This window comes from Carcharhinus amblyrhynchos, chromosome 2 (genome assembly GCF_965287045.1).
Source record: "Carcharhinus amblyrhynchos chromosome 2, sCarAmb.v2.hapA, whole genome shotgun sequence".
Taxonomy (NCBI): Eukaryota; Metazoa; Chordata; class Chondrichthyes; order Carcharhiniformes; family Carcharhinidae; genus Carcharhinus; species Carcharhinus amblyrhynchos.
Genome location: NC_137325.1, coordinates 91,332,052 through 91,352,711, shown reverse-complemented (window position 1 = coordinate 91,352,711; position 20,660 = coordinate 91,332,052). Strand labels below are relative to the sequence as shown.

Below are 20,660 nucleotides of genomic sequence, written 5' to 3'. Positions count from 1 at the left end.
CAGTTTCGGGATAAGGGACAAACCATGAGATGAGGAGGAATATTTCTACTCAGAGTAGTGAATTTTGGGAATTCTTTACCCCAGAGAGTTGTGAAACTTTAGTCATTGAGTATATTCAAGACAGATATTGAGAGATGGAATTTGCTGCCCGGGTTGATAGTGGACACAGAGCCCTAGGTTCTTTTTTAAAAAACCTGGATCTGCACTTCAGTGCCATAATAAAATGCAAGGCTATGGTCCGGGTGCAGGAAGATAGGATTAGAAAGGGCACCTGGGTGTCCTTGGGTTGGCATGACAAGATGGGCAGGGTGGCCTCCTTTTGTGTTGTAACTTTTCTATGGTTCTATGGATAGATTTTGAGATACTAATGACATCAGGGATTTAGGGATGGTCGGGAAAATGGTGTTGAAGTACTGTCTTCATAGCTACTTCCTTCAGCACTCGAGGACATAGAATGTCAGGTCCTGGGGCTTATAGCCAAAATTTTCCAACCCCCCCCCCCGCCCATGGCATTTACCCCAAGGTGGAGGGCTCACCATTGGCCACAAGCAGGATATTCTGGTCCCACCAAAGTCAATGGCAATTTGCATGCAACATTTGCCCCACCATGCACATTGACCATCAACTTCAGCAGGATCAGGAGACCCCACCAGCAGGAAGGGCTGGAAAATTCCTTCCTTTGTCTCATTAATTTCTCCAATACACCTTCTTACTAATACTAATTTCCTTCAATTCTTCATTCTATCTATTCCTTGGATCTCTAATTCTGGGAGATTTCTTATATATTTCTCAGTGAAGACAGATACAAAGCAATCATTTAGCTTTTCTTCCATTTCTCTATTCCCCATTATAAATTCTCCTGACTCTGCTGGTAAAGAACTCACATTTGTCTGAGTTATATGTTTCCTTTTAACTTTCCTATCAGAGCTTTTACAGTCTGTTTTTATGTTTTTGCTAGTGTACATTCACATTCCATTCTTCCTTTCTTGGCCGTCCTTTGCGGTATTCTAAAATGTTCCAATCCTCAGATTTATTATTGTTTCTGACAATTTTATAGATCTGTTCTTAAAATCTTATATGATCCTTAACTTTCTTTGTTAGCTATGGATGACTGACCTTTTGGGAATTTGTGCCTTAAAGGAATGTATGATTGCTGTAAATGATGTATTAATTCTTTAAAGTCAATCCACTGACTCCGTACCGTCATACCTTTTAATTTTCCCAATTCACCTCAGCCAACTTGCCCCTCATAGCTTCATAATTTCCTTTGTTCAAATTTAACATGCTGGCCTCAGATTGAATTACATCTCTTCTAGCATAATGTACATTCTATCATATTTTGCTCATTCATCCCTAGAGATTCGTTCGCAACAAGACTAGGTCTACAGCAGGTCCCTGGAAGGATCCAAAAGCATAATTGTTGGAGCTGCAGTGACTTTAACAGTCACTGGTAAGGTGTGGCCACAAGGTTCAGTGGCAGTGCATCTTGTTTCAAAAGATTACAAATATCTGAGACCAGCTAACAAGACACTTTGAGCTCCCTGAAACGCAGGTGTTTTCACATTCAGGAAAGCTTTCTGTGGGCCTTGATTGCCACTTAGAGCCTTCTGTGATCTGCACCTCTCTGGTGATCCTGCCCCTCCCATGGAGTTGTGGTCTCTGAGTACCAGGCCATTCATTGAATCATAGAATCCCAACAGTGTAGACGGAGGCCATTCTGCCTATCGAGTCTACACCAACAATAACTTCTCCCAGACTCTATCACCAGAATCCAACATATTTACCCTGCTAATCCACACAGTGAACAATGGTTAACATTGCTATCTCACAGCATCACAGACCTGGGTTCAATTCTGACCCCAAGTCATTGTCTGTGTGAAGTTTGCACATTTTCCCCATGTCTGCATGGTTTCCTCCAGGTACTCAGATTTCCTCCTACAGTTCAAAGATATGCAAGTTAGGTGGATTGGCCATGCGAAATTGACCCTAGTGTCAGGGGATTAGAAGGGTAAATATGTGGGGTTGCGGGAATAGGGTCTGGGTGGGATTGTTGTCGGTGCAGACTCGATTAGCCAAAATGCCTCCTTCTGCTCTGTAGGGATTTTACGATTTATGATTTTTTGATTAGTATTGCTGCCAGGGACCCAGGTTCAATTCTCTATCCCGGGTCACTGACTTTGTGAATTTACATGTTCTCCCCAGGTATGCTGGATTTCCTCCAGTGCTCCAGTTTCCTCCCACAGTCCTAAAGACGTGCTGGTTAGTGCATTGGCCATGCTAAATTCTCCCTCAGTGTACCTGAACAGGTGCCGGAGTGTGGCAACTAGGAGATTTTCACAGTAACTTCATTGCAGTGTTAATGTAAGCCTACTTGTTACACTTAACAATAAATAAATAATTCTGCCAACACAAAGGGACAATTTAGCATGGCCAAACAACCTAACCTATCTTTGGAAGATGGGAGGAAACCAGAGCACCCAAAGGAAACCCACGCAGAAACGAGGAGAATGTGAAAACTCCACACAGTCATCTGAGGCTGGAATTGAATCCGGATCCCTGGTGCTGTGAGGTGGCAGTGCTAACCACTGTGCCACCATGTAATCCTCATTGTTGATACTTCACCTGCTGCTGGTGCTGTTCCTGCTGGTTGGCATTGCTGCTGATCATCTTATCCTCATCGTAGGTCCAGTAACATTGTATAAGTGGCACCTCTGCTGATCTGATAAATCAGAGGTCCAAGGAGCAGATCTGACCTCTCAACCTCCAAAGTGTGTAAAGTAAACTCCCAGCACAGGTACTATGAACAAACACTTTTACACATGCAGGTAAGAAAGCAGCTGTGAACACCGATCACCTACCAGTATGGGCTCAACGCTCTCAATTGTCACAATGCTTTTACTGATAAGTTCCACAAAACCCAAGAAGCCAAAATTAAATTGTAAAACCTATGTCAATATCACTCAAGTTGACAGATCAATGTATCACAAATTGACAGCCCACCTATCCTGAAGGGCTTGCGCACACATAACCTAAGGTGTTGCAGTGAAATGCAGATGACAGTGGGTTGGAGCCAACCTCATCATGCATTGAAATGTTTCCTGATTTAATTGTCCCCCAGTACCCAATCCCACACCCATGTTGAAATTCCCTTCCCACCCTCCCCGTCTCTTCCCATCACTCACACTGCCACCAACGTTTGCCTCAGGATCTCTTGGTGGGGGAAGAAGAAACAGTCAGTCCTTATTGCTATGCCTAAACTAGCAAGTGTTATTTTGCGGTTGTTGAATCAGGGTTAGATTTACCTTGGGTGTAAAAGTGCTTGGAGCATTTGCTGTCTTGATTCACGAGTGGAAATGATTGATTGATGTATTGGAGCACTGGGAGCTACTGGGCAACTGTTGCATTTCAGTATGCATCCATGCCTACAAGAGAATAGGGAAGGAACAATGAGATTAGTTGATAAGTGGCAGAATATGAAATTATCTGCTGCAATTTTGATGAAGCAGGCCCCATAAATTCTTATAAAAGAGGATTAAATAGTTGCTTGAAAAGAGGAATGCTAAAGGATATGTGAAACTTGCATGTACGCAGGACTGACTTGTGTAGACAATCACCAGTGGAGGGCTGACAGGCTGAATTTCTGATTCTCTGCTGTAACATTTAACAATCGCATTTGACAATTTAATCAAAAACACATCTGTCGCCTCCAAACAATTTGACTTACTTGGGTAATTGTATTGCTTTAAACAGATTGATTTGTGTGGAAAGGGTCTTGTAATTAGAATAAAGACCAAATGAATTAGAATTTTAATTGCAAATGAATAATAATTAAAGAGGACCATGAACAGTTTTGTCACTGTCGATGCAAAGGAGTTTTCCAAAGTATTTTTCCTTTCACTGACTCTGGATTTTTTGCTGTTTCTTTTGCCCCTTTAAGGAGAATACAGGATAACAAAATGAAAGGGTGGGGGCAATAATGAGGACAGTAAGAAGTTTCACAATGCCAGGTTAAGGCCCAACAGGTTTATTTGGTATCAGGAGCTTTCGGAGCTGCTCCTTCATCGGATGAGTGAATGAGGGATAGTGATGGGGAGGGCAGGAGTGTGGAGTGTGATTTTAAGCCTGCTTTCTCCATCCATGGGTTCAGTGACAGGGCTCAAAATCTAGCAAAACCCAAAAATCTCAATTCTCACCTGTGACACTGTGATCTCCAACTTTCGCCACTTCTTGCGAGCGTGAACCTGATTACAGTACATTTACATATATTTCACTATCATTAACATGCCCTCCCCCCTTCCAAATAATGACCCTCTAGCCATATTTTCAAACCTCATGGATGTCATGTCGGTGCAGTTTACAACAGGTTACCCAAATGTGAACCTGTTATGGGGATCTCCCCAACCCTTGGGGATGTAAAGGTGAGTACAGCTTGTGGGGGAGAGGATAATTGCCAGGCAATGGCCTGGCACTTTCCCCAGCAAGCTAGCAGTTCTAACCAGTGCCGTGGCAGACACTAGTGTGGAGGATGGAACTCATTTATTCATGGGGGACGGGGGGAAGGGGTAGCAGACGTGAGAGTTGTGGGGATGCCGATGTTAGCTATTTTGGGGGAGACCTGAGACATCTATGGTGGGGTGGAGGGGAGGTTACTTTTTCCTCTGATCACAGCACCCTGATCTCAGTGCAGCTGGCTTTGCCAGTGTGTTTAGGCTCCACCCCTCAGCATGGTAGCCTGAAGCATACCCCCCCTGTTTTGACAAAGTGTCAAAAGAACTGGAGAGAAAACCTTCCTGTTTCTCCGAAGGGAACCATGGCAGCTTTCAATCAGATCCTGACACCTTGCCATTTTCTGGTAGGATTCTGCCCATGTTCTTTCCCAGTCTATCAATTTTGTTTGAATTCTTTAACATTTTTTATAAATCCACATGCAGATGTTCCAACAGGAATCATTGTTTATTAGTTAGTGATGGGAACTTTGGCTGAATTTTCTAGTGGTCTTCACCAACTGCGGAATTTTTGATTATCAGTCCTGAACTTTGAACCAATGTCACTTTGCCCAACCAACCCAATTTAATATAAAATGACAATCCAGATTTATCTTTATCCCTTAATGATTATAAACTCCTATAAGGTCACTCTCAGTTACTCACATTTTCCTCATAATGCAAACAGATAACACTGATTTTACCAGCGTGGCTGCTCCGAAATTAGGGCAAATGAGGCTGGCAGAGCTGCATTCCCCGTTGGCCACGGACGTGATCTTACAAGCCTTGGGCGGCAGAACTGATAAAATCAGATGGGTCAGCTTTATGGCCTCTTCTCTGCACCACCACCACCTATACTTGAATATCTCCTTTGTGGCTTTGATGTGATCATTGTATACAGAGCATTGTATACTTTGATTACCGGTTCCTCCAACTTGTATTCTCCTGTTTTGGTTATGCTGTCCAACATTTCATTGGCTTTGTTCATTTCTACTCTGCACTGATCAGACATGTTGAGTGTTGACTCAACAAAGACTACTAGAATTATTTTCACAATTCTTCACAAGAATTAATTCTTCACAATTTCAATACCATTCATGAGACATCTTGCTTACTTTATAAGCGGAATGAAAATCAGAAGAGTTCTCCAGTGCTTCTTGCTGCTGAGTTTACTCAGCATTTGTTTTGTCTGCTGATTCAAGCCGTTACCTGATATGAAGACAGGCTTGGTTTTCCTAGAAACTGAATATGTAGTCTTGTCAGTTTAAAGATTGAGAATGTTTTACTAAGCACCAGTGCACTTTTACCCTATGTGGCATTAACAACATAGTAATACCAGAAAATAACAAGTCAAAGTACTTATACTCCAGTATTTATATCCATACAGAGTCAAGGAGTAGTGTTAATACACTGGAATGCAGTAATTTAATCATAAACAATAGAGGTGATAAAGGTAGCAATTTAGTGGATCATAATATCGCTAAATTACATTGTACTCCCAGTTTGAGGTGATTCTTTTTCACTTAGTTAGGGATTGGCTCACTACTGAAGTTCATTGGCTTGTCCATGGTTGCAATTAGATGGATATTTTGTATTTCCCTTGACTAGTGGAACAGTTACATGCTGCACATTTCAACCCACCAATTCTAATATGGGCATACAATGACACTGAACCAGCCCAACCTTTATTAATTCTGCCCTTCAGAGCACCAGGAACCAAGTTTGATTCTGGCCTCAGGTGCCTGTGTGGAGTTTGCATGTTCTCCCCTTGTCTGTTTGGATTTACTTTGGGTGCTGTGGTTTCCTCCCACAGTCCAAAGATGTGCAGGTTAAGTTGATTGGTCATGATAAAATTGTCAGCACCAAAGGGATTAGTAGGGTGAGTATGTGGAGTTACGGGTTAGGGCTTGGGTGGGATTGTTGTTGGTGCAAGCTTGATGGGCCGAATGACCTCCTATGATGTCTGGACATGCTAGTACCACCCAGACATAGATCATGAAAGCATAGCACACGTTGTTATCTTTCTTGAGAAATGAACACTGATAACTGTCAAAGGTTCTGTGGGGGTTAGTGTCTTCACTGACTTTTCATCCTGTACAAAAGGCCTTGAATTTCATAAAGGTTTAGATTTTGCAGCATGCTGTAGTATAATTGAAAAATGCAGCAGTTAATTTCTTAAATGTTTCATTAACAGTGACTACTTCATTTCATACAGTGCTACTTTAACCCATATAATGACCTAAATGTTGAGGTTGAAATAATGATGATAATTGTGCTCATCATTATTAAGGAGTAAACTGAACAACAACTTCCACCATTTACACATGCCATGTTAAACATGAAAATCAAGATGTTGCTATCCAAGGTGCCCTGCTTCCTCAGTAACTTCACTATCCCTAACTTCATCAAGTGACCCAGCATTCGCATACATGCAAAGATACAGTATTGTGGCATTTACTAAATACACCATAAACAGTTAGGTGTGTAAAATCATGCAAAAAGAAATCGTTTAATGGCATGGTACGTTTTAATTATTGCCAAACAACCTCTCTGGCACTGAACATTTACATTTACAAATATGGAATCTCATTTCTTCAGATTTAACTATTGTCAAAGAGTTTTTAAAATAATTGAAATAAGGAACATTCTGTTTCTTTTATGTCTTTCTCTTCGTCACATCTTTATTACCCTTTCTTCAATTTGTTTTCTGTACATAATTTTATATTGAAGTAAATATTCTAACTTGCATTTCCCAGTTCACATTGTGAGATAAAAGTTCAATAGTCCCCGAATACAGGTGCAGGCATTGCGATGCGTGATTAACTTATGCCTGTTTAAAGTAGTGCATGCAGCACCTAAATTTTGTGGTGCCTGCTAATGTAAATGATAATTTAAATGATGCCAATGAGACATTCAACCACACAACAGCACATCTCATGCTGAGATGTGCTGTTGTGTGGCTGAATGTCTCATTGGCATCCCAGGTTTATGGAAGTCTAGCCTGTACCATTTAAAGGAAGATGCATTCTGACTGAAGAAGAAATGGGAAGATATCATAGAAAAGTGTCTGACATTGAAAAGAGTAAAGATGAGTATGAGCTCCCAAAATTTCTGATGCAGCATCCAAAGCTCTTGTGGCAGACAGGAAGAGAGTTCTCCGTCCCACCAAGTGTTGGAGGTGGGTGTGAGAGTAGCAGGAAAGCACTTAGAAGTAAACATCAGCAGATAGCCACAGAGGTGATAGCAAACAACGTCATGCTGGAGATAAGGCTGTAGTGCCACCAGAAGTTTAATGACCTCATACGAGTGATCAAGGTCAGTGAATTCACCTTAAAACATCACATCTTTACAACTGGACCAGGGACCTCACACTCTCATGTTACAGCCCAAGGAAAATTACAACTATAGCATTACCCATGACTGGGAGTAAGTGGTCTGACAAGAACCTTGCAGTCACAACCGTTGACTTCTCCATGTATCTCAACACTCCATGGAGATGTCCTCAATTGTCAGCAACTCCTTAAATCACCAGCACTTCCAACAAACTCAGAACCAGTAGAAGGTTATCAGCAACTAACTTGCAAGTAGTTGGTAAGCCCTTTAAATAGCACTGGGAATGGGGGTTCACTCTGCTGCTGAACACATGCCCATCTATGCAATGTTAAGAGAGGACTGTAAATGGAGCAGTGATTTTGAAATGGCAGAACTGATGTCAAATCAATGTTTCATGCTAACAGATCTGCAATGTCTGCGTATTTCTAGCACACACCTCTAACACCCGCATTAATACCTTTCCTAAGATGTTGTTTAATGTAGTCTGAACTGAGAGTGTGGACATATGACATGAATTCCATTTTGGGATCAAAATGTCACTTGGAGTGCCAAAATTATGGACACTGTAACAGGCCAGAATTTTATCACCTTGTCTTCCCCAGAATCAGGGTGGGCAAGGCTCACTGAATGGAATTCTCATTGGCCTCAGGCGGGATTTTACGAGCCTCACCCAAGCGAGGTTGTAAAATAGTGGTGTACAAGTGCATAATTTTGCAGCCTGCATCCATGTCTCAATGAGGAGTCTTCAGTATGAGACACACTGTTGCTTGATCTACTCTCAGAGTCCAGGTCCCCTGTGGTTGGCCTTTTGCTGTGTTAGCTTTTATTATTACCACAAATGATTGTATAAAAGCACACAGAGTCCTGTGAGAAAGTGAAAATGCAATGAATGATGAGCGCTGTTTGATTAGAGCTGATTGCAAAAGCTCGGCCAATATATCAACACTAATCCTTAGCTCTATCTGAAGGAGAATTATGCTTGAGTCTTATTGTGAATCATTTTTGTTTAAATTCGGCCAATTTCTAAATAAGCATATTGTTAAAGGTTCATCTGTCTGATCCCTGAATCCCCCATGATGGGTGCACAGTCATTTATTTTTAGTTCGGAGTAAGATTTTCTTTCATTCTTCCACCCACAGTATCATCAACTTCATGATGAATATTTCACCAGTGCAGTCATCCTCTCATTGATACTTGCTGCTTTATTTGGTCTTCTGTATCTTCTCATAATACCACAGTAAGTAGTATTTTCTACACTTCTTCAGTGTAACTGCATTTTTTCTAATCTAAAAAGGCTGCTATTTGTTCATAACTAAGTACTTGTTTCCTTTCCTGTTTCTCTGTTAGGAGCACTGTGGTCCTTGTACTACTGGTATTCTGTATTTGTTTCCTGGTTGCTTGTATCATGTATCTCCACGTCACTCGAGTGCAGGTAAACTAGATTTTATTTTACACATTTTCAGTGCTGATAGATGATCCAAATAACGTGCTTTCTGATTCAAATTCCAAATTGATGTGCAAGTGTTAGTTCATAGCTTGGTGGAGAGTACTTCAGAGCTGGAAGAGGTTGGGATATTTTTACAATTGAACTGAGAATCATTTTTGCCCAGGAAGACAATGCCAGCAGCAACAAAATTTCATAAAAATCACATGTTATGTTGAATCAAGGTTTGGTTTTCAAACCTGCATCTTTTGGTTAAGTTTTTTCTGGCTTCTCAAAGTAAGCAACATTGCTACTGGGAATGGAAAACTTTGGTATTTTTTGTCATCCATTGTCTGCATTGAACTGAGTAAAGAGGCTGTTTAAAAATGCCAACTGAGCTCCAACACTGGATGCAGTAGTCTATTTACAATTTTCAAATATAAGTGGTTAGAGCCAGTATCCTGCATGCTCCATCCTTGTGCTAATACAATGGGCACATAGTCTATAACAGTTATGACTCAAAACACTGGGGAGCACTTAACAAAAAGCCAATAAATTTATAGGGAAGCTTTTGTGGGGCCACAAGGAGCACAAGTGCTACTTCTAATTCCTCAAAAATACTGTGACCCACTAATAGTCTGTGTTTAACCCCCTTTGGGACCCATTTCCCATACCAGACCCCATCTAACAGCTCAGTTTGGGAGCTAGCCAATATACCCATTCTCCCAAAACTGAGTTGCTGCAGGGCACCCATTTGGCAATCACATATTGCATTCAAAGGAGACCTAAAATCCAACAATTATGCTGACTCACAGTGCCAGGGACCCAGGTTCAATTCTACCCTCAGATGATTGTGTGGAATTTGCACATTTTCTCCATGTCCACATGGGTTTCCTCCCACAGTCCAAAGATACGCAGGTTAAGTTCATCAGCCATGGTAAATTGCCCCTTAGTGTCAGAAGGATTAGCAGGATAAATATGTGGGATTACAGGGATAGGGCTTGGATAGGACTATTGTTGGTGTAAAATCGATGGGCTGAATGGTCTCCTTCTGCGCTGTAGGGATTCTATGAATTGATCAGGTGGCCCAGAGCTCACTTCTGGCATGGTTGTAGCTCGCATCGAAGTCAAATGCACCCTCCATCAGGAGGAGACATGCTCATTGAATATTCAAAGTGCAGAGTACTGATTTGAGCTTGACATTTTCTTTGCAATGACATTGATTTTATAACATGCCCATGGTTGGAATGTAGAATTTGTTACCATCAGAATTACTTGAGTTGAATGGCATAGATAAATTTAAAGGAAAGTTAGATTTGTCCATGAGAGGTGAAGGAACAGAATGATATGTTGGTGAGTTTGGGAAGTTATGAGGGTGGAATGTGCTTGTATGCAGCATAAACTCTGCCTTGACCTGGTGGATTGAATAATTTGTTTCTATACTGTGAATGCCGTGCACTGTCAGACACACAAGATTTTACAGCCAGTCAGTTATGTACTAAGTTACCACGGGCATCTTAAGAAATCTTGTTGAGACAATCACCTCTGACAACTCTGCATGACTCACGTGGAAATGTCACAGTGATAGAAGTTCAGTTTAAGAGTGTTAGCTTCACTTGAGATTGTGATTGAAAGGAGAAAAGATTTGCTCAATTTGGCTGGAAAAAAATCACCATGTTGCGGCCGATAGGAGAGCAGTAATTTTATCTTATTGGGATAGAGGCAACAACGAAAAAAACTCCAGGTTTATTTTGCAAAAGATGGACCACTGGACTGGCAGGAATTGATGAGAGATAGAAAATCGTAATCACATCTGAACACAATTGAGAGTAGATGATAGAACACTACTTTACCATTTTGATTCTAAGTGCTGGGAGGACTTAAAACTGATAGAGTTCCAGATCTGACTTTTAGATCCGTTCTCAGGCACCCCCGTACACACTTTGCCTGCAAAAATATCAACGATTCCAACTCACGCTACACAAGCCTGTGGGCGAGGCTTAATGCACCTGAAATCCTGCAGCTCCAATCAGTGCCTCCAACTACATATATGCAGAAATAAATTAAAGAATCTGGCTCCCCTGCCACATCTCTCCCAGGCCGGATAATGCCTCCCCCTGACGCCCACAGACATTGCCCCACCCCACAACATTACTGACCCCTCATCCCCCCACCCCCTGCCACCCAAACTGATCATGGTTCCCTCTTCCCCTTCCCACTTATTGCTCTTAGGCAAAGTGGCAGCGGACCCCCCTTACCCCTCATTGATCTCAAGCAGAGTGGCAGCAGACCCCCCCCTCCTTACCCCTCACTGATCTCAGGCAGAGTAGCAGCAGACCCTCCCCTTCCCAGTCACTCAGGCAGAGTGGTGGGGGACCCCCTTTTCCCCCTCACTGATGGCAGGCAGAGTGGCAGTGGACCACTCCTCCCCCCCCTCACTGGTCTCAGGCAAAGTGGCAGCGGACCCCCCTGTTGAATTGATGTGATGGTGGAATTTGAAATCATAGCCCAATAATGGAATCACTATGCTACCATACTTACTGCTTCTAATAACTCAGAAGCTCTTGAGGTGCAGGGCGCTGTTTCAGTATTACCTCACATTACCTGTGATTTCCTTAAGTGAGGCATAGTATTTGCTCATTCTTCTGACACTGCCATGCTGGATGGGTGCACACCTGATGGGTCTGATTGCTTCACCACCCTTGCAACAGCTTTCTCAGTAAGGATAACCTTTACTCAGAGAGAAAGGGAGGATGTGTTAATATGGAGTTATTAGGTCCACATACAATGTAAAAGCAATGCGTCACCTTACAAGTAGGAAGCAGATGCGGCTGCTGATATTAATGATTGTTTTGCTATAACCCATCACTCAAACCAATTTGAAGGGAGCACTTGGGCAAAGCCTTCAATGACCTTCATCTCATTCATCCATGGGTCTACCATTCACTTCTGATGCCAGTTCTTTTTTGAAGATTATGGGCTAGTCCACTCCCACAAAATAAAGCAGATGCTTACGACATTAGTAGTGCTATGATGGGGAGAGAGGCAAACTTGTATTTTTTTATTTTCTCGCCATCTGTCCATCAGCAGAGGGATTTTAATTTTTGAAATAGACTCATAAACATAGTGTTTCTGAGGTCAATTTTTAAAGTGACTGACAGCAAGCTCTCTTTAAGATTAAATCAGAAGTATTGTTTGTTCACAAATAAAGACACAGGTAATAATTGCAGCTTTACACGCACATGCACACAGGCACACACATACACACAAACACTCACACACATGCACGCGCACAGACACATACACACACACATGCATGCGCGTGTGCACGCACACACACACACACACACACACACACACACACGAAGATAGAAGAGATGAGTTTTTATAATTATGAATAACTCAAACAAAGTGAAACCACTGGATATCAGTTCACGTGATTGCCAAAGCCCAGCAAGTCAGAGTCCCATGAAGGCTCCTTCATAGAGGAGTTACAGTTCACACAAGTTCAGTTGGCTGGAGCACAAGTTATAAAATTCCTTTTGAAGTTGATGGTGGCGCAGTGAGATGAGGTTGGTATGCAAAAACCTGTATCCCTGCACATTGTTTCTATTTAAGGAATCTTCTAATGCCCTTTTGAATACCTTGATGGTACCTACCTCCACCACACTTACAGGCAGTGCATTCCAGATGTGAACCACTCATTCTGTTTTTTCTCACATCACATTTGCTTCTTCAGCAAATTGCTTTAAATCTGTGCCCTCTCAGTCTTGATCCTTTTACAAATGGGAAACATTTCTCCCTGGCTACTCCATCCAGCTCCTCATGATTTTGAACACTTCTATCAAATCTCCTCTTAGCCCTCTTCTCTCCGAGGAGAACAGTCCCAACCTCTCCAATTTATCCTCGTAACTGGAGTAATGTGTCCATGCAATGAAAGGTATGAGATTCCATAAGGATAAAGGTTGAGCTTTTGTCTTGTAACTGCTTTTAGAAATTTTCAGAAACTATAGAAAACCTGTGAATCGTGCGACCTGTAACAGCCATCTTTTGATTCAGCAAAGTCCAGTTTTAAACAACCAAAAATGTAAGGTTTGACTTAAACGATGGATGGTCTCTTTCATGTACTAGGGACATGGCAGCAGTGAAGACAAAGTATTGTCATGAGCTTAGCCCCCATTACCCCTAGAATTGAAAACATTGAAGAAGCCTTTGAGTGAGTGAATTTGTTTTGCCAGTGGAAGAAAGCCTTGGTCTTGCTCACTGAACAAGTTGGAGCTGCACATTTACTGACACATTTACAGTGACCGGCTCAGGTCACTATCTGTGTGGAGTTTGCACATTCTCCTTGTGTCTGCATGGGTTTCCTCCAGGTACTCCGGTTTCCTCCCACAGTCCAAAGATGTGCGGGTTAGGTTGATTGGCCATGCTAGGAAATTGCCCCTTAGTGTCCAGGGATGTGTAGGTTAGAGGGATTAGTGGGTATAATATGTCGGGATATGGGCGTAAGGCCTGGGTGGGATTGTGTTCGGTGCAGACTCGATGGGCCAAAGGGCCTCTTTCTGCACTATGGAGTTCTATGATTCTATGATATTAGTGAAAGCTGTGTTTTCCAGACTGCGTAGCTGCTCAGCTCTTGCTCTCTGTGTTGAGTACATAGTGCATGGATAAGGCAAACATTCATTTCCTTGTAGTGGACCCTGTTTACTGAAGCTGACATTGATATCCTTCTCAATTACTGAGCACATTTTTGTCCGTTTAATTAGTGATTTATCGATATGGAATCCTATCTTCACTCACTCTACCATTGACAGCTCTGCCCTCAGTTATCAAGGTCCTAAGTTCTTGAATTCCCTCCAGGAAACTTTCCAGCTTTCTGCCCCCTTTTCTCCTTTCAGACACTCCTTAAAACCTACTTCTTTGACCAGGTTTTTGGTGACCTGCCATAATATCTTCTAATGTGCCTCAGTGTCATATTTTGTTTCATAAGAAGCACCTTGGGACATTTTATTGCATCAAAGACTCTATATCAATTCAAGTTGTTTTGTTGCTGTTGTACTTGTTGCTAAGTCACGCTTGCTTGTCATTCTGCTAGAAAGGATCTCAACGCCTCTGAATTGGTTACTTACTTGAGTGCTCTCTGATGCAGCAATTTCCTGTGAAACTGACAGTTCCTGCAGCTCCTAAACAACCTCCTTACACAACAGTCATCGTCTACCAAAAAGCTGTATAGCACCTCTTCAAGTGCAAGAACCCTTTAAAAGCTGCTGAACTGCTCCCCCTTGCCCCTATATCTTGGATTTGGGGTCTAGAAGTGCTTTTTTAAAGTTTGCTTGTTTCTCTGAGAACGCTACCACAGATTTGCAAAAGCTATTCTTGCTTACTTATAGATCTGTGTCATCTCAATAACTCTACACAAAGTTGTATCTTTGCTTCCCACCAGATCTATCATGTAGTCATTTGACTTTGCATTATAGTTACATCAGTAGTTACCAGGTGCTCCTGATAACACTTTATTCTACAATTAGTACCACCTGTACATTTAAAACTTAGCCAACTCATGTCAATAGTTTGGTTACGTTGAATCCAGTGTGTTAGTCAGCAGAGGTATACATGTGGGTACAGTTCATTTATTGGCTTGACTAGGAATGTCCCTCATTAATGTGGGTTAATAGATTTATTGTCTGTTGGTCATAGAAAGCCAGACCATATACTGGCAGGGATTTTTCACCCCCATTTGTTGCAGACGTAAATGGCAACAAGGACCCAAAATCTCATGAGAGCCAAAAAATGAGATTTACATCAATGAGAATTCTTGCTGTGAGTGTCCCTATCCCTACGAGTAATGTAACGGGCTTCCTGCAATGCAAGGCAGTAACCCCATTTAAATACATTTTAATACGATTAGCCGGCTTCCCCCGCTGTATCATCCCACCACATTCACAGGTGGCAGTGCCAGAGCAGTGTCAGTTGGCAATGCCACTGGGACTTCCTTTGGGAAGGTCCATGGGCAGATCTCTGTGTTGGGGGGTGGGGGGGGGGGGGCTGGTGGTGGGGGGGAGGTTTCCCCCATGTACGTGGTGGGGAAGTTACTGCATCCATAGAGTGAACCTTGTTTTTATTTTTATTTCTGTTAGAGCAGGATGCTCCAATCTCTGGAAGGCTGTGTTGCTGGTAGGGTGGGAATTTTTAGAGTCTGCCCTGTTAGTGTGATGGTGGCATGATAGTTAGCACTGTTGCCTCACAACACTAGGGACCTGGGTTCAATTCCGGCCTCGAGTCACTGTCTGTGTGAAGTTTGCACATTCTCCCTGTGCCTGCGTGGATTTCCTCCGGATGCTTCGGTTTCCTCCCATACTCTAAAGATGCGCAGGTTAGATGCATTGGCCATACTAAATTGACCCTAGTGTCAGGAGAATTAGCATGGTAACTTTGTGAGGTTACAGAATAGGGCCTGGGTGGGTTTGTGATTGGTGCAGACTCGATGGACCAAATGGCTGCCTTCAGCATTGTAGGGACTTTATTCTATGGCGTGACACCCAGTAGTTTATTCAAGTTTTGAAAAAGATGACGGGAGAAGCTGTCAGTGGAGTTGGCAAACTGCTCACCACTTTTCCTGGCCAAAACAACACCTAGTTAACAGGAAAAATTTCACTCACTATCTTTCAAAGATAGAATTATCATATCAGGTACCGGGTAATATTTTATTCTGCTATGAAGTACAAGCAGCACGTGTAACTGGCCTGTTCCTTCTGACAGGATTTTCCACCTTCTGCGGTGTGTTTTGAGGCAGTGGCAGCAGCCCACCATTGGCTGGTAGCAGGATTATCCAACACCACTACTGTCAATGGGGCTTCCCACTGTTCTCACTCTCAACCACCAGGGAACCCACGGCAGGTGACACTGTTGACAGGACCAGCAGATTTTGCTGGTGGCACCAGCTGGAAATTCCCACCTTTCATGCCCATTACATCCCAAGATTAATTAAAGTCCTGTTTCTCATTGAGAAAGTTTGATTTCAAATGTCAAATACATTTTGAAGCTTCTGAAGCTTTTCTCCTAGTTGGAATATTTAGCTTCCTTTGTCTTCAGGACCGATCTTTGTGTTTTCACCAGGGAATCACACTTGAAGGTGATGTAGGCGAGAGGATCATAACCATTACATTCTAGGCTCTATTTTCTATCAGTACTCCCCCAACCGTGCTGGAAGTGAATGATCAAAGGTTACAGCTTATTTTGTGCCATGTTCTTAGGAGGTAGCAGAAAAGTTTGCATTTACGACAAGTGAACTTTGACAGACCCAAGATCAAAGTTGGAATATTCCATTTGCAGTGTATTCTGAGTATCATTTAGTGAAATATAATTGATTACCTCTTTAGTGTTTTCCAGGGTGCCTGACAATACAAATTCGAACCATTATCTGCGTCTTCATAGTAATCTTAACTTATTCAGTGGCCCAGGGATGTGTGGTAAGCAATTTTCAAGCTATTTTGTTTATATCAAATGAATGTCTGCAGTAAAAATGGCATGAACAGAGTATGGATTGGCTTTTGACATTGAAAGCAATTCCTGTTCTTAACTGAGCAACTCTACATTCCAGGTTTCTATTTGGTCATTTTAGATTTGGTACAATAGATTTCGAGCAATGAGCTGTTTTTATGATGCTATTTAATTATCCATCGATGGGGCTCTTCCGCAGCGCCTCAAAATATGTAGAATCATAAGGGCATAGGGTCAATCGCTGATCAAAATTAAATTTACTAATCTCAGTCAGGGCAGTTATAAAAGTAAGTCCAGTGCCTTTACATTGAAGAAAGAGAACATCAGGCAGCATTTCTCCTTCTCAATCTTCTTATTGGAAATGTTGAGTACATGAGGGAAGAATGTTGGCCAGAACATTAGGAAAAGAATAGATGTGGACTTGTATGGATATCATGTGATGACAGAATCAGGTTCCAGGGTAATATACCCATACATGTATGAATCTTTACGCTGAGTATTGACAAGCAAAGCATAAATAATAATGAAGTTCTCCAGGAGAGCCAATGTTAACAGGAATGAAAACACAGCAATGAGTCTGTGTCTCCAGAATACTGAAGTCGCATCTCCACTACCAGTGAAGTGGATTCTCATTACACTCCAAGAAACATACATACTGAGTGATCGCTTTTGTGGCCGTTACCCTTTGGACTTATAAATGGATATCACGGAAATTTCTCCTGCCATCACTGCTCTAGGTGAACAAAAGACCAGCAACATCTGGGTGGATTAGAATGATATACAGCACTCTGAACTTGATACGCTGTCCCATTAATCAGACTTTAATAACTATTCTCATATATTATTAACTTCCATGTTTTACAATTGTCCTTTCTCACAATGCTTTCACACGCTCAAGCTATTTTTATATTTGCTATTTGTTTACAACAGAACTTAAATTTGACGATTTCTCAATTTTTAAGTTTCTCAAAAAGGGGAAGTTAGGAGAAAAGCAGGAGTGACATTGCTGTTCTAGCAGGTCTTTTCCCACAATGCCCTCTGGATAACACAGTAAATTAAGGTGCTGCTTCCCTATTCAGGTGCCAAGACAGTATTTGAAGAGAAGTGTCCTGACATTTCTTCCTTAGCCAGGAAAACGGCTAGATTACAGATGTTTGTGGGACATTGCAGGGACAAAAGTATTGCAATTTTCTTGCAAAATGACATTTGTTCTTTCAAAAAATGTTCATTTTGTGAAGTATTTTGAAACAATAAGATGATGCATAAAGAAATGTAAGTATTTTATTGTTCTGGAGATATTCACAAAGGAGCTCCAGTCCTCAACTTTATAATTCACTAATTCATCAAATAGCTACAGCACAGAAGGAGGACATTCGATCATTCATATCCATACCATCTGTCTGTAAGAGTTACCCAGCCAATCCCATTCCCCTGCCTTTTCTTCATAGCCTTCCATTTTTTCTCTTCAGATAAATATTCAATTACCTTTTGATAGTTCTATTTGAACCTGCTTCTGCCTCACTCTGAGACAGTGAATTTCCAGATTCTAATCATTCACTGCATAAAACCTTTTTTTCATGTCGAGTCATAATGGCTTCTGAAATGAAAGCAAATGCTGCAGATGCTGGAATCTGAAATATAAACAGAAAATGCTGTGAAATCTCAGCAGGTCTAACAGCATCTGTGGAGAGAGAACAGAGTCAATGTTTTGAGTCTTCGTCAGACTTCTTACTGCGTTATGCTAATCTACCAATAGGGGAATTTTGAGATATTTAGGGTCCTGCTTATTTCCTTCACTGTAAAAACGGTAAAACTTTTGTAAGTTTTTTTTAATTCACCTTATCAGTCAATGATGGATTACAAGAATAGTTAGTACAAGCCAGTAATTAAAAAGTAAGCACAGAGGTGTCCCATTGCTTCAAACATACAATTTCTTACAAATTATAATGAATCAAGACAAAATAGGCTTAGTCAATTTTTATTATAGAACTGTAGCATCGGATTTTCTAAGGATTTATTTTAAGGAGAAAGTGTCAAACCTTGTTACATTGTTGTGTTTTGCACAGGTTGGATGCATGCCTTGGCTATGGACTACTAACTCAAGCAGCTCCATTGTTATTATTGCCGCTGATGGGCTCAATAAAACAATGACCGAAATGCCCTGTGATGCAGCTCATTATGCTTTTCTTGCCTGTGTTGTTGGAACACTCAGTCTTGCAATATTCCTACGCATATCGTCATTACCAAAAATGATCCTGCTCCTCATCGTCACTATTTTGTATATAGTAGTTTTTGAGATTAGTGGATACAGAAGAGCAATGGGGTAAGCATTTAATTATTTCAAGATAATATCAATGTAGATGTCTATTTCATTTAAAGCCTGATGATATATTTACCAATATTATAAATTATAGATCAGTGTGGCTAAGTTAGGTGGCAAAAATGAGATTACGTTATGAGTAATTATTAAAAAGGCAGAAATGTTTTCTTTCGTGTGTACTGTGCCATACGAAGGCATAGCGGGACAAGTAGAACCAGATTATCAAAGTTGAAGAGAAAAGAGAAACAGGATGTTGTTCACTGAAACCATATTTGCTTTTCACTATATATAGGACCCTTAGCCGTTCTGTGTAGTTATACAACCTCGTTTAAAATTAAGCCTTATAATATCACTGAATGTAATTTCCAGAATAATCCATAATGCAAGTGCAAGAATTTGCTTTTTTTTTGTATATTTTACAGGTAAGTAGTTAGCAAAAAGAGCACTTTGATTTGTTCTAACCACGGATACTTAGTTCATTATTTCTAACTACAGTGACTCTTGCATGTATTACTTGGTGAAGAGATAATATTGAATGGTTTTAATAAATGTATCTTTATTGTTCTGTTCATTTCTGAAGACGTGGCTCATTTTATATACGGGGATATGAATCTATCTTGGCAATCCTACTTTTCTCTTGTGCACTTGGTCTACACTCCAGACAATTGGACCTAAAGTTACGATTAGACTACCTCTGGGCAGTACAGGTAAGCTTCTCATAAAAAAGGTACGTGCTTTTGGATGAGACCAAACACAATGTGGGAGAAAGAAATTAGATTTATTCATGAAGAGAACAATGTTATACACTAGAAATGTGAAATAGAAAGATAAACAAAGTATTCAGCTGCATCAAAATCAAAAAGCAGCAAAAACAGAATATTTTGGCTAATTTTGCATTGATGTTTCTCTTACTATCCAGAAATCAGTAGTCTTACTTCTTCCTTGGATGCTTTTCATACACGTGTTTAATATCATTTTCATTCCAACAATTTTATAGGAGCAACATGGTCAGTTAAAGTTTCAACATCCCTGAAGGGTGATGTCTTGTTGGTAATGGTGAATAAATTGGACTGAAGATATAATGCAATGAGATGCATCCAGCTCTTACCTATGAGGTCTTTGTTAATAAGTGGAATTGGTCAATGAGTGATGCATGGCAAGTTTTGCATTGAGGCTAACATTAAATAAATTTGATGTGGGGAAGTTAGAACTGGGATTTGCAACCAGAATTTTCTGTCATATTTTTGGATAACCCATTAAGGTTTCAAAAGTTTATAGAGGAGGGAAATGCTTGATATGAGCCATGCTAACCCCAGAATGTTTGATGAATTGAAAGAAAAAAATAGGAATTGCTTTCTATATATCTGTATAATTCCCAATTAATATGCATAACATCTTTTAGGCATTTAAGTTACAATTTTAAAATGCCATCCATATGACTAAATATTTCTACTTAGTTATTGACCCTGTTTTCCAGAGAGGAGTAATCCAGGATGGAGTAAAGAAGATTAAGAAAGATTTTCAGGAGGTAGTGCCCTACAAGCTATTACAGCATCGCCCCACACCTTCCACCCAACCTGTACATCCAGTCATACCACTC

The 20,660-nt window shown here is 41.1% G+C and overlaps 1 protein-coding gene across 2 annotated transcripts in view; it reads left to right on the top strand.

Annotated features, from left to right (window-relative positions):
- Positions 1-20,660, top strand: part of LOC145356485 (adenylate cyclase type 1-like) — a 242,107-nt gene that overhangs the window by 179,717 nt on the left and 41,730 nt on the right. For both annotated transcript variants that reach the window (XM_080209223.1, XM_080209218.1), the window contains 5 exons: positions 8,957-9,054; positions 9,165-9,249; positions 16,620-16,709; positions 18,807-19,063; positions 19,641-19,767. In XM_080209223.1, coding sequence (XP_080065349.1) covers positions 8,957-9,054; positions 9,165-9,249; positions 16,620-16,709; positions 18,807-19,063; positions 19,641-19,767 — 657 coding nt within the window. The remainder of the gene's footprint in view (positions 1-8,956; positions 9,055-9,164; positions 9,250-16,619; positions 16,710-18,806; positions 19,064-19,640; positions 19,768-20,660) is intronic.